The 13,125-nt window shown below is 48.2% G+C and overlaps 1 protein-coding gene across 8 annotated transcripts in view; it reads right to left on the bottom strand.

Annotated features, from left to right (window-relative positions):
* Positions 1 to 13,125, bottom strand: part of LINGO1 (leucine rich repeat and Ig domain containing 1) — a 282,576-nt gene that overhangs the window by 38,399 nt on the left and 231,052 nt on the right. The window contains exons 1-3 of one of the 8 annotated variants that reach the window (XM_087972413.1): positions 2,432 to 2,575; positions 2,023 to 2,298; positions 755 to 924 (exon numbers count right to left, since the gene is read on the bottom strand). The exons of 4 other annotated variants lie outside the window; for them this stretch is intronic. Coding sequence is in view for 1 of the 4 variants with exons in the window: in XM_087972408.1 (XP_087828534.1) it covers positions 4,711 to 4,716 (6 nt within the window). In the remaining 3 variants the exon portion in view is untranslated. Of the gene's footprint in view, positions 1 to 754; positions 925 to 2,022; positions 2,299 to 2,431; positions 2,576 to 3,712; positions 3,801 to 4,710; positions 4,858 to 13,125 lie in introns of those variants that run through there. 3 more of the 8 variants (XM_087972410.1, XM_087972408.1, XM_087972414.1) reach the window with 3 other exon arrangements.

Genomic DNA, 13,125 nt, shown 5'->3' with positions numbered 1-13,125 from the left:
TCTGGATTGAACACCGCTGCTTTATCCCCAATCCTTAACCTGGTTATCATGAAGTTTTTAATTCTGGAAATCTGTCTTTGTTTATGGCTAAACAAGCTTAATCCAGAGCTCTCCAAACTTGGCCACTTTAAGGCTTGTGGACTTCAACTCCCAGAATTCTGGAAGTTGAAGTCCACAAGCCTTAAAGTGGCCAAGTTTGGGGACCCCTGGCTTAACCAATGGTTACCAAGGGTTCCGGAGATCATGTTGGTGGAAGAAATACCATTCCTGTATTGAGAACTGACATGGTTGTATATGGGACAGCATAGAGGAGACATTTTTGGCTTGTGGAACTGAAAAGACTCAAGTTCTACCATGACTTTCATCTGTTTTTTTTAAAATGTATCTTAGGTTCTATTTATGAGTTTTTAGTGACTTAGGAAATTGCATGATCATTTTGAGTGAGCGATTTATAGGGCAGTTGGGGGTGGTTATCAGGGTGAAGATAAAAGAAGATGTCTAAGTGGAGAAATCATCACATCCAAAGATTTGATGGCAAGGAGAAATAAAGACTCTTTTTTTAAATTGTTGAACTTGGCTTCTGGTGATGATGTTGTCATAGTTTCCTTGGTAATAATGTGGAGGGAGATTTCCCTTGTCTTCTTCTCCAGCCTAGATCATAACCTGGAATTTCATGATGGCTGCCCTCCAAGAAAAATACATTATTTGAGGCAGGCGAGTTATAAAATAAATACAAGTAATAATCAAGTGTAACCTGATTAGTTTGTTTGCAGATCTACTAAGGTCATCCTAGATTGATCATGCGCCATAAGGTGGTGTCAATTCTTAGTGACCAGCTGGATGGACTTTCTCCAGGAAGTGTAGCCAACCAACCTGGGCCTTCAAGTCTTCCAGTGGTGCTACACTGGTTCTCCCACCTTGCACCTACATGAGAAGTAAAGTTTTCAGCAGTAATCATGCTTGAAAGAAACATTCTCAGAGATTCCTCTTGTAGATTAACAAATGTTCCATGGATATAAAACTGGACTTCTCCTGAACTGAATGGTCCTATTCAAGCAGCAACTGGGTTCATGCATCACCCTAAACCATGGTTTCTTTAGGCACAGTTTTCAGGAGAAACCATAACTGATCAGATACTAAACCAAAGAAGCTCCATCATGGCTTATAAAAATGTTTGAACTTAGCCTATAAATTATTGTTAGCAGAACATCCTAACTAGGGTTGGAAACATTCCAAAATTTTCAAACCAGTCATGATTGAAGCTTCTTCTCAGCTTTCTTCTTCTTACTTTGCCCTCCTATCTTAATCTTATAAAAGTTACCAGTTTGAGAATCCACAGCAAATCACAGTGAATACAAACAATGCTTTGTATTCCATAATTCATAACATAATTCCTTATTCAATAATAACTGTGTCCAATAGTACAAAATTCATAATTCCTTATTCTATCCCTTAAAGGTCCCTTAACTGTGGTTTAGCCTGATGTCTGAAGCCCAAAATAGGATTTCTGAATACTTCAAGAGAGTTAGCGCTATATTTTATAATGTTATCAGAATGCCCAAATGCTAAGGTGGGAGTAATATAACATTGTGGTTCTGAGTGATAGAATGCATCTGTGTTTAATTTTTTTTTTTTTTTACAATAGGTCAGAAATTCTAACACCAACTGAGTAACAGGCAAGAAATTTATAAGTAGTAATTAGCCCAAACCAACCGATGGAGCGATGGTTAGATTTTCAGGCTAGTTGATCAGTTGAAATTACCAGTAAAGAAAAGTTGGCAATAAACCTTTGGGGGAATGTTTAGCTCTATCGAAACAATTAGAAATAGGCTCCCATTTTACAGGTGGAAAATACTGAGGCTGTGGGCTGTACAGTTTTATCTGACTGGACATTATGCATAAAAGACAATTGCATTATAGAACTTAAAAAGCTTCTGGCTACAAGGAAGAGCAGAAATTTTGCTTCCATGCTTTAAAGCTCCCCAAACAGCAGAAGCAGCCACGCCACGATGCTCCACTCACACAAAGAGATGTTTCACTAAGTGCATCAACGAACTGCTGTGGGGTTTGAGGGCTGTAACATCAGGTACCGAAGGCTCCTATCACCACGTAGGTGTCTCTCTTTGAAGTTCCTGGCATTCACCACGCAAAAAGAAATTCAGGGAGGGGGTAAATGAGAAGACTTCCCTCCCCCTGGTCCTCGTGGAACATCTTGGACAGCAGCAGTGCCATGGCTTAAGTCAAGCATCCGACTGAAACCCAGGCACAAATCTCAACTCCTGATTTTCCACCAGCCTCCTGTAGTTAGGAGGAACGCAAAGACAACTGCTTGGAAACCAAGCTTCCCATCTGGAGGTAGGTTGCCAAGCTGAAAAAAGGGGTCCCCCTCCCTCATTTCTCAAACAGTACCCTTCTACTTCTGGGGGCCCACCTGATGGTCTCCGGGAGGCCCATCCTATCCAGACCAAGTTGGGCAAGTCTTAAGCACCCCCCCTCCAAGTCAATGACTGTCCATCGATTTGCCAAGAAAAAGCAGCATCTTTGAAATGTGACTTAGGGGGCTCCTAGAGAAGAGAAAGAGAGTGCCCCCCCTTTTTTGAGGGGGGTGGGGGCGGGGAGGAAAGAGATAGGAACAAGGGGAGGTTGGAGGGAAGGTATTTGGGATGGGAAATAAGATGGCGAAGCAGAAGGGGGGGAAATGAAGAGGGCACTGCCAAGAAACCCCCAAATTTGCTTTTCAGCTCTTGAAAGCCGTCCACAATGCTGGTCTCAGCTGATCTCTCCCTCCCTCTCTCTCCCCCTCCCTCTCTCCCTCTCTCCTTTTCTCTCCCCCTCCCTCTCTCCCTCTCTCTCCTCTCTCCCCTTCCCTCCCTCCCTCTCTCTCCCTCTCTCCCCCACTCTCTCTCTCCCTCTCTGCCTCTCTCCTCCTCTCTCCCTCTCCCTCCTCCCTGTCTCCCCTCTCTCCCTCTCCTCCCTCTCTCTCCTCTCTCCCTTCCCTCTCCCTGTCTCCCTCCCTCTCCTCCCTCCCCTCTCTCTCCTCCCTCTCCTCCTCCCTCCCCTCTCTCCTCCCTCTCCTCTCTCTCTCCTCCCTCTCTCTCTCCCTCCCTCTCTCTCTCTCTCTCTCTCTCTCTCTCCCTCTCTCTCCCCGTGAAAGCCCACCCTGTGCTCCAAAAAACTGTCCAACTCCCATTGGCAGTTCAGGTCTTTCCATCCAAGAAACCCCCCCTCTCTCCCTCTCCCTCCTTCCCCCTCCCTCCCTCCCCACCACTCTCTCACACACAGACAAGCAGGCAAGCCAAAGTGGATCAGGAGGGCAGCAGCCGTGGCACAAACACACCCAGGCACAGACACACACACCAGGGATCAGACACCCTGGTTGTGTAAGAACAGAGGCTAAGGGGGCGCAGAGCCACAAAGACAACCCCTTGGAAGCCAGACAAAGTCCCCCCTCTCCACTTGAGCCCCCCCACCCCACCCCCAAGGGGGACGACGACCCAACCCTTGCCAGAGATACACACGGATCAAAGGCGCCTCTTCCCTCTCTCGGGCACACGCAAAGATGGGAAAAGGAGGGGAGGGGGTCCAGACGATAACCACACACCCTTCTCACCTTCACGGTGGGAGAAAACACAGGTGGATTGTCCCCTTTTCTCTCCCCCCCCCCCGAGAACGACCCACCCCACCGGCCCGGGCAACCATCCCCGGTACTCACAAACTTCGGAGCAAACGCGCTGCAGGCACCCAGCTCGGAGAAAGACACATTACAACTCCGCGGGGTGGGGGGACCAAGCCAGCTCCTGGTGGAGCGGGAGGGGGGCGGAAACGACACCTCTTTCCTTCCCGTCCCCCCTCGCCAAAAAGGCGTCGAGGACCAAATCTCCAGGAGGGGAGGGGGTCGCGACGCCCCTCCTTCCCTGCCGAGCCGAGCGGCTCTCTCCTCCGAAGCTTCGCCTCCCCAACGGGGATTGGAGCAGCGGCCCCCCCTCCCTCCCCCCCCCGCCTGCGAAATCCGTGCCCGGATGCCGAAGGGGGCATTTTTCAACACCCCCAGCTCTCTGCGCCTCCCCGCGCGCCCCCTCCCCACCCAAAGAAACCCCGAAGCCTGCAAACCAGCCCAGCATCCGAAGGCTGGCGGGTGGGTGGGTGGGTGGGGAGAACCCCCCTACCCAAACACACAAGCACCCTGAGAGAGCCGGAGCAGAGTTGCAAAACCCCCTCTCCACCCCCAGCTGCCTCCCCTTCCTCCCTCCCCTCCCCCCGCCGGGGACTCCAATCCGAGCATCTCCGCGATGCCGAATCCGGAGTTGGGAAAGGCGCAGGGAATCCAGATTGGAGGGGAGGGGGTTTGGTGGAGGGAGGGGAACGGCGGGTGGGAATGGGGGAAAGCGGGTCCGTCCGGGGTCTGCGAGCCGGGAAGGCGTCCCCCTCCTCACCTCCTCCCCCCACCTGCCCCCCAACCCATAGCAGCGTTCTCACCCTTCCCCTTTTCCTCCCCCTCCCCAAAGACTCCAAATCTAGCATCTAGTTGGGAAAGGCGCAGGGAATCCGGATCGTGGGGAGGCGGGGGGGAGATAGTGGCAGGAGGGGTGAAAAAAAGGGGGGTCCGTCCAGGGTGTGCAAGCCGGGAAGGTACCCCCTCCCTCTCCCCAGACAGGCAGAGGGGCCTCCCCTCCTCCCTGCCCCCCCCAATCCGGGCGGCAGCCGGCTTACCTGCATCTCTCATTCTCGCCGCCCGCTTCGCCCGCCCAGAAACGGCAAAGGTGGGTCCCACCCGGCGCCGCCACCGTTCAGCGCAGCGGCTGTGGCAGCATCAGCAGCATCGGCGGCGGGGACGGCAACGGCGGCGGCGGCGGCTCTCCAACCTCCGCCCGCCCGCCCGCCCGCTCCGGCGAGCCAGCCTCCTCCCGGGCGTTCCTTGCCTTCCCGTCCTCAGGTCGAAGAAGCGCGTGGCCGCCGCCTCTGCCGCCGCCGCCGCCCGGGTTCCTGGGCGCGCCCCCTGCCCACCTCTCTGCGGGTCGCCTGTCCCCCCACCTCCTCGCCCTTGGCCGGCTGCAGCAGTCAAGCCCGGCGCGCCTTCCTCCTCTCCTCCTCCTCCTCCTCCTCTTCCTCCCGAAGGACAGGTGGGGAGCGAGCCAGGCAAGCAGGCAGGCAGGCAGGGCGGGAGCGCGCACGCGGGAGCGGCGGAGGGAGCGCGCAGAGGGAGGAAAAAAAAAGAAGAAGAAGAAGAAGAAGAAGGGAGATGCTTGACCGGCGCGCGCCTCTCCTCCTTTCTGGCTTGCGGAGGAGGAGGGAGGAAAAAGAGGATGCTAAAACAAGAAGAGGATGGTAAACCACCCCGGCTGCCTCTTGAGTAACCCAGATGCAGCCTGGGTGGGGTGGGGGAGTTTAAGAAGAAGGGGGAGGGGGACGGACGGGGCTGCAAATGCCCAGAGGAACCGGGATGGGTGGGGGAGAGGAGGAAGGGAGGAAGCAAGCGATATGCGGGAGCTGGAAAGGCGGAACGAGGAAGGGGCGCCTCTGAATTGGGGTCGCGGTCGCCTGTGGTGGTCTCTGTTGAGACAGAGAGGCAAAAGGGGAGGAAGGAATAAACGGGGGAGGGAGAGGAAGAAATGGGAAGGGAGGGGCAGGTCGGCCAAGGAAAGGTGGGTGTGGAACTGTTTTTGCCCCTTCGGCTTCTTCAGGGAGCTGGGGAGGGGAGGGGAGGGATGGAAGAGGGAAAGAAGGAAAAAAAAGGGGGAGAAAGGAAGGATGGAAGGAAAAGAGGGGGAGAGAAGAGGAAGGAAGGGAAAAAAAGGAAAGGAAGGAAGAGATGGAGAGAAAAGATAGAAAGAAAGGAGGGAAGGAAGGGGGAAGGAAGGAAGGAAGGAAGAAGGGAGGGAGGGAGGGATGGAAGAGAGAAGGAATGAAAAAAGGGGAGAGAGGAAGGAAGGAAGAAAAAGGGGGAGAGAAGAGGAAGGAAGGGGGGGAAAAGGAAAGGAAGAGATGGAGAGAAAAGATGAAAAAGAAAGAAAGGAGGGAAGGAAGGAAGGAATTAATGTATCTTCACAAACAAACAAAAAGAAAAGGCTTCTGGATTTTCATTGCCTGACATTCTACACCCAGGGTCTTCAAGAAAGGGAGGAGTAAGGTCATTTGTTGAGAATTTCCTCTCTTATTCCCACCCACCCAGAAAATTAGATTCCTAAACTGAACCATAGTGAACTTGCTTTTCTTAAAAAAAAATTTATTGGTTTTTAAAAACAAACATAAACAAACAAAACATAAAAACATCAAGCTATCTTCCATAGGTGTACATACAGTGTGCCGGTTGGGTTTACAAATTGTTTTGTGCTTCCATTTCGTAGTCTTCAATTACAATTACATATAATCTCATATTGTCAATCAAAAATTAAATACCTTAGTATCATTAATCAATCATTTGACTATACTTTTATTCATTCATGTTTTACAAGGTAACCATAATTTACTTAGTTTATTTTATAACAGTTCATATTATCATCCCAAATCTATCCTAAAATCATTTTGTAGATATGATAAGAAAGAAGTACATCTTTGTATGCTTATTATTTTCTAAAAGTCTACATATTTCATTACTGTACTTTATTGTCTAACCATTGATAGAAAAGATCCCAAATTTTATAAAATTGTTTATCCTCTTGTTCTCTAATTTCAAATGTCAATCTACTCATTTCAGCACATTCCAATATTTTCTTCATGATTTCCTCCCGTGATGGTATTTTCTCATTTTTCCAGTTTTTAGCAAATACAATCCTAGCCGCTGTTAATACATTTACAATCAGGTATTTCAAGTTTTTACTATATATTTCAGGTAAAATTCCCAATAAAAACATCTCTGGTTTCAAGTCTTTTTGTCATTTTTTCCAACCACATGTGAGTCTTGAGCCTCTGTGTGTGCCCTGCCCTTACCTTCATCCAAAACGGGCCACATGGGGACTTCTGGGAGAAGCTGGGTGGAGTGGGTAAAACCAGCCAAGAGTGGGATTTGGGGGTTCTTAGCTAGAGGATCTTCTGAACCCCTGCGAAGAACCCCCAACAGCCCACCCCGATCTCAACAACACATTTACCTACCGGATTACTCAGAGTAAGAAGGAGGGTGGGCGGAGGGGAAGAGCTGAAAAAAGCCCAATGAAATGGAACACAGGTTGCCAAGGGCATTATGAACTGGCGTTTCCTACCACCTGAGAAAACATTTAAACTCAAATCTTCACTTTGAAAATGGTGCTCGGCTGAAACCCTTGACATTGAGTTAAAAGCCTTGTCATTATGCGGCTGCTGCCTGCATTGTTCCTAAGACTTGATACCCATTAATTGGTTGGGGTGATACTCATTTGACTTCCGATCCGTTTTCAGACAGCTGCAGTTCAGCAAATGTCATCTGATATATTTATTTATGGGCTGTATTTTTAAACACCCCTGTAAATTGCCTTGGCAGGAGGTGGCACCTGCCTGGTCTTGTTTGGCACCGAAGGTAGGTGAGGGCTTTGGGCCTCATGGAGGTGGCCTCAATGGAAATCCCGTGGGTTGTTAGAACAGGAAGTTGAAAAATGTTTTGGGGAGACGGCAACGGTGAACCACTTAGTACCACTGCCAAAACGACAATGTGGTGTCCATGAAGTCACATGGACTGTTAGAATACAATAGAATAGAATTAGACTAGAATAGAATAGAAATAAGAATAGAATAGAAATAGAAATAGAAATAGAATAGAATAGAATAGAATAGAATAGAATAGAATAGAATAGAATAGAATAGAATAGAATAGAAATAGGAATAGAATAGAATAGAATAGAATAGAATAGAATTCTTTATTGGCCAGGTGTGATTGGACACACAAGGAATTTGTCTTGGTGCAAATGCTCTCAGTGTACATAGAAGAAAAGATACATTCGTCAAGAGTCAAGAATCAGAAGGTACAACACTTAATGATAGTCACAGGGTACAATAAGCAATCAAATCATACTAGGAAACAGTCAATATAAATCCTAAGGATACAAGTGACAAAGTTGCAGTCATACAGTCACAAGTGGGAGGGGATGGGAGATAAGGAGTGATGAGAAGATTAACAGAAATAGTAGTGCGGATGTAGTAAATAGTTGGACAGTGTTGAGGGAATTATTTGTTTAGCAGAGTGATGGCGTTCCGGAAAAAACTGTCCTTGTGTCTAGTTGTTCTGGTGTGCAGTGCTCTATAGCGTCGTTTTGAGGCAAGGAGTTGCAACAGTTTATGTCCAGAATGTGTGAGGGGTCTGTAAATATTTTCACATCCCCCTTTTTGACTCGTGCAGGATATACAGGTCCTCCATGGAAGGCAGGTTGGTAGCCATTGTTTCTTCTGAAGTCCTAATTATCCTCTGAAGTCTCTGTCTTTCCTGTTAGGTTGCAGAACCAAACCAGACAGTTATAGAGGTGCAGATGACAGACTCAATCTGTTGATATTACTTCTATCATGGATTGGGTTCTTCTAACCATCATCTAGAGCAGGGGTAGTCAACCTTTTTATACCGACCACCCACTTTTGTATCTCTGTTAGTTGTAAAGTTTTCACTAACCGCTCACCGGTTCCACAGTAATGGTGATTTATAAAGTAGGGGACAAAACCCCTACCGCCCACCATGAAAGCTGGAACGCCCACTAGTGGGCGGTAGGGACCAGGTTGACTGCCACTGATCTAGAGGAACCAACTTCTAGAGGAAGTTGATTACGAGATCAGAATAATCAGATTATGGAATAACAGGAGAGTTGGAAGGGACTTGGAGGACTTCTCGCCCACCCCGCTTCTCAGGCAGGAAACCCTAGACCTGTGATGGCAAACCTATGATATGTGTGCCAGAAGTGGCATGCAAAGCCATCTCTCCAGGCACGCCAGCCATCGCCTGTTGCTCTTCCAGGTTCCGGCACATGCATGTGCACTGGCCAGCTGGTTTTCATGTGCACGGGAATGCTGGAAACCAGAAGAGCAGCTCTCTGGCACGCATGTGTGCACTGGCCAGCTGGTCTTCATGCATGCACGTGCATTAGAAACTGGAAGACCAGGTGGCTGGCGTGCATGTCCGTGCCAGGAAGCTGAGCTTCTGGATTACGGCAGTCTCGTGTGCGTGCTGCGGAGCTGCTCTTCTGGTTTTCAGCACTCCCGCGCATACACGTGTGTTTCCGTTTTGGCAGTGCCGAAAAGGTTCGCCACCACTGCCCTATACATTTGAGACAAATCTTTTCTTGAAAACCTCCAGTGTTGGCGCATGCACAACTTGTGAAGGCAAGCCGTTCCACTGACTAATTGTTCTCCCAGTCAGGAAATTCCTCCTTAGTTCTAGGTTGCTTCTCTCCTTGATTGGTTTCCACCCGTTGCTTCTAGTCCTGCCCTCAGGTGCTTTCAGGTGCATGTAGAGATGGAGGCGAACTTAGTAACACAGCTAGTTGGCTTGTAGCAGCTTCCATGGCTCTCTGGTCCAACCTTCCCTGTTGCTTCTAGATACGTTAGGACAACCAAACCATGTTTGTCCCAAGACTTCTAGAAGATGCCAAATGGACAAAGATTGAGCAAGATCTTTAGGAAATCTCCTGCTTCTTGTAAACCTAAGAGATCTGTTGCTGTGCCTTGCTTTATAACTTAGGCTAGCCAGACACTGAATTCAGGGACTCCAGCAAACAGTCTGTTCCTGACCACCGTTGACTTCTTCTTCTAACTCTCTCCCCAGTTCTAGGCTTATCAGCGCAAAGCCAAGATCAAAGCATAAGGCAAACAATCTCTGAATTCCCCATATGGCTGAGACAAAAGGGGGAAGGGGGGAAGGGGAAGGGAGAGATGAGAAGTGGGAGAGAGGGCCGTAGCTGATGCTCCTCACAAAGAGAACATGCTATTCCCACCGTGTGCCGCCTGGTTGAAATGCAGACCAGGCCAGTCTGCTCCAAATGGTAATCAGGTTGTCTGCTTGCCATGTGGATTGTGTTCTGCTGGGGCCCAAGCCAACCAGAACACAAAAGCTGGCTCGGTTTGCAAAGCAGGTGGCCGTGGACAAAAAACAACAACAACCCGCCAGACCTACAACAAGTGTGGTGCGACAGGTGCGTGCGGCTCTGTCCTAGCTGATGAAGCTGTTGCAGATCGGCAGGTCAACCCTGCCCTCAGTTAACCTTCCTGTGCAGGTGCAGGTGTGAGTTTCAATGCTGGTCAGAGCAAGCTGGAACAGAAGGTGGGCTAGAGGGTGTATATGACTAAATCTAATCAAGGGAGAGATCTACTGTAGAAATAAGGAGAAATTCTTTGACGGTGAGAACAATTAGCCAGTGGAATGGCTTGCCACCAGACGTCATGGGTGCTCTGACACTGGAGGCTTTTAAGAAGAGGTTGAACAACCATTTGTTCAGGGTGGTATGGGGCAGGGGTGGGATTCAAATTTTTTAACAACCGGCTCTGTGGGTGTGGCTTAGTTGGTGGGTGTGGCTTGGTGGTCATGTGACCAGGTGGACGTGGCTTTGTGCTCATGTTATTGGCTGGGCGTGGCCAACTCAATATTACTCACATCGAGGCACGCATCTCCTCGCCTGGCCTCTCATGACTGTGGGGATGCTGCAACAGTCGTAAGTGTGAAAATGGTCATAAGTCACTTTTTTCAGTGCCATTGTAATTTGGAATGGTCACTCCACACAAGCGAAGTACCAGCAAAGGGGAAAAAAAATTCCAGAGACGTTCCAGAGACAGGAAGTCTAGTCCTGCCAAGAATGTAATAAGGGTTAACGGAGAGGCAGTTTCTGTAAGCAACACCAGAATGTTTCCTTCCTGCCTCCCTTACAGGATTAGCCCTGTAATTTCTTCTAACAACCGGTTCTCCGAACTGCTTAGAATGTTAACAACCAGTTCTAGCGAATAGGTACGAACTGGTAGAATCTCGCCCCTGGTATAGGGCCATGATGGCGAACCTATGGCATGCATGCCGGAAGTGGCACACAGAGCCACTTCTGCCAGCACGCGAGAGGTCGCCTGGAAGAGCCCCACTGCACATGCACGCACGCCCACCTGCCAACCAGCTGATTGTCAGGTATCTGCCATGCCTGCGTGGGGGGAGACGTGCAACATGTGTGGGGGGTTGCGTGTGCATGCACAGAGGCATGTGGTGTGGGGGGTTACACATGCATGTGCAGGGAGGCAGGGGAGTTGCATGCTCATTGCATCATGGGTGCAGGCATGCACGCCCATGAGCGCACTTTTGGCATGCAACATAGAAAAGATTAGCCAAATGCTGGTATAAGGTCTCCAGCTTGAGCTGGGAGTTAGACTAGAAGACCTCCAAGGTCCCTCCCAACTCTGTTATCCTGTTATTCCGGGGGGTGAGTACTGTCCCCACCATTTTAGCCTTCAGGAAAAGTATCAAAACCTGGTTTTGCTGGTTAGCCTTGAGCCCTCAAGGAAGGCCCTCATCCCTGGAGGTAGCTGATGAGGTAAGAAGACCTCATTTCCCCCATTCTTCCTTCTGGTTTTAATGCAGCTTTAAAATTTTAACTTGTGCAGTTTTAATATTTCAATTCTATTTGTCTCTCCGCAAGCTGTAAGCAGCCCAGAGTTGCCTTATGGGGGAGATGGGAGGCATAAAAATGTAAACAAACAAGCAAAGAAACATCCTGCTTTTCCTCATCTGTTTCTTGACTCCCTTCCCGATACCAGTTGAAGTTTTATATTTTATAAGAGGAGCTTGGAACAATCCTTTCAACCTTTTGAAGAAGCTGGGATGGGTTCTTGCGTTTTTCCATCCTGGGCTCAGAACATCATACGATGTCCATTTAGAGATGCCTCATTTAGCCCATCATCTCAGCTTCCCAGAATGGCCACCTAGATGTTTCACCCCACCAATAAAAAATTCAATTCATTGTGGTCGTTTCCCAGCAGGCCGTATTCAAGGCTGCCTCAAATTGGAACTTCACTACAACCGTAATGACTAATTATCATTGACAAATCCATCCAGTATGAATGTGTTTTCTTCTTCTTCTTCTTTCCACATCCACTTTCTTGGAACTTGATGTACCTCAACATAAGGGCTATTCTCAGTTCCGTGGCTTCATAATTGATTCCAAGATTCGAAGCTGCTGGATCATTTTCTTGCTAGCTAATCTCTCCATGATCCCTGGTTGCCAATAGACTGCAATCATCAATGAGCAAACAGTGTCAAGAAGTTCTAAAGTGAGGCCTCCTACCATGCGGTCTTTTAGACAGCTGTTAAAATGACAACCCAGAGACTATTTCCTTGCCTGTGACCAATTGTGGTTTCTCAGATAGTAAGAGGACTCACATTTTAGGCACAAAATATTAGATTTGATACCCAGGAAGTTCTAGGCAGATCTGAAAGTTCTAGTGATCGTTGGCAGAGAAGAAGATGGATGGAGGACTCGAGTCCCCATATGGCAACTTCCTATGCATCTGATAATCATCACAGAACTGTGGGGATCTCAATATGTGTTCAAATCAGCCTGTTGCACCATGCACATGTGACCACCACGTTGGTCATGTGAAGCTGGAAGTGATGGTGGCCAGATGTTCTTGGAATGGCCTTCTAGAACCCCAAGAAAAGATGGTCTTTGCAAAGTGGGGTCCAAAAGGTGAAGATGGCAGGTGCAATGGGACGAGCACTGCAATGCAGTTACCATCTTGACTTTTTTGGCCCATACCCCGTGGGGATGGTCCTATGGGGGAATACCTGATTATTCTTGACCCTTGATGAATGTATCTTTTCTTTTATGTACACTGAGAGTATTTGCACCAAGACAAATTCCTTGTGTTTCCAATCACACTTGGCCAATAAAGAATTCTATTCTCTTCTCTTCTCTTCTATTCTATTCTATTCTATTCTATTCTATTCTATTCTATTCTATTCCTTATTCTATTCTTCATTCCAATATTCTATTCTATTCTATTCTATTCTATTCTATTCTATTCTATTCTATTCTATTCTATTCTATTCTATTCTTATTGTACTCTAAGATTATTATTAAGTGTTGTACATGATGATTCTTGACTCTTGACAAATGTATCTTTTCTTTTATGGACAGTGAGAGCATTTGCACCAAGACAATTTCCTTGTGTGTCCAATCACGCTTGGCCAATAAAAAATCCTAT

Source organism: Notechis scutatus, chromosome 11 (genome assembly GCF_049901735.1).
Source record: "Notechis scutatus isolate UNSWTSFEM ecotype Mainland chromosome 11, rNotScu1.2, whole genome shotgun sequence".
NCBI lineage: Eukaryota > Metazoa > Chordata > Lepidosauria > Squamata > Elapidae > Notechis > Notechis scutatus.
The sequence above is the reverse complement of the archived record's forward strand: the minus strand, read 5'-3'. Positions and strand labels throughout refer to the sequence as shown.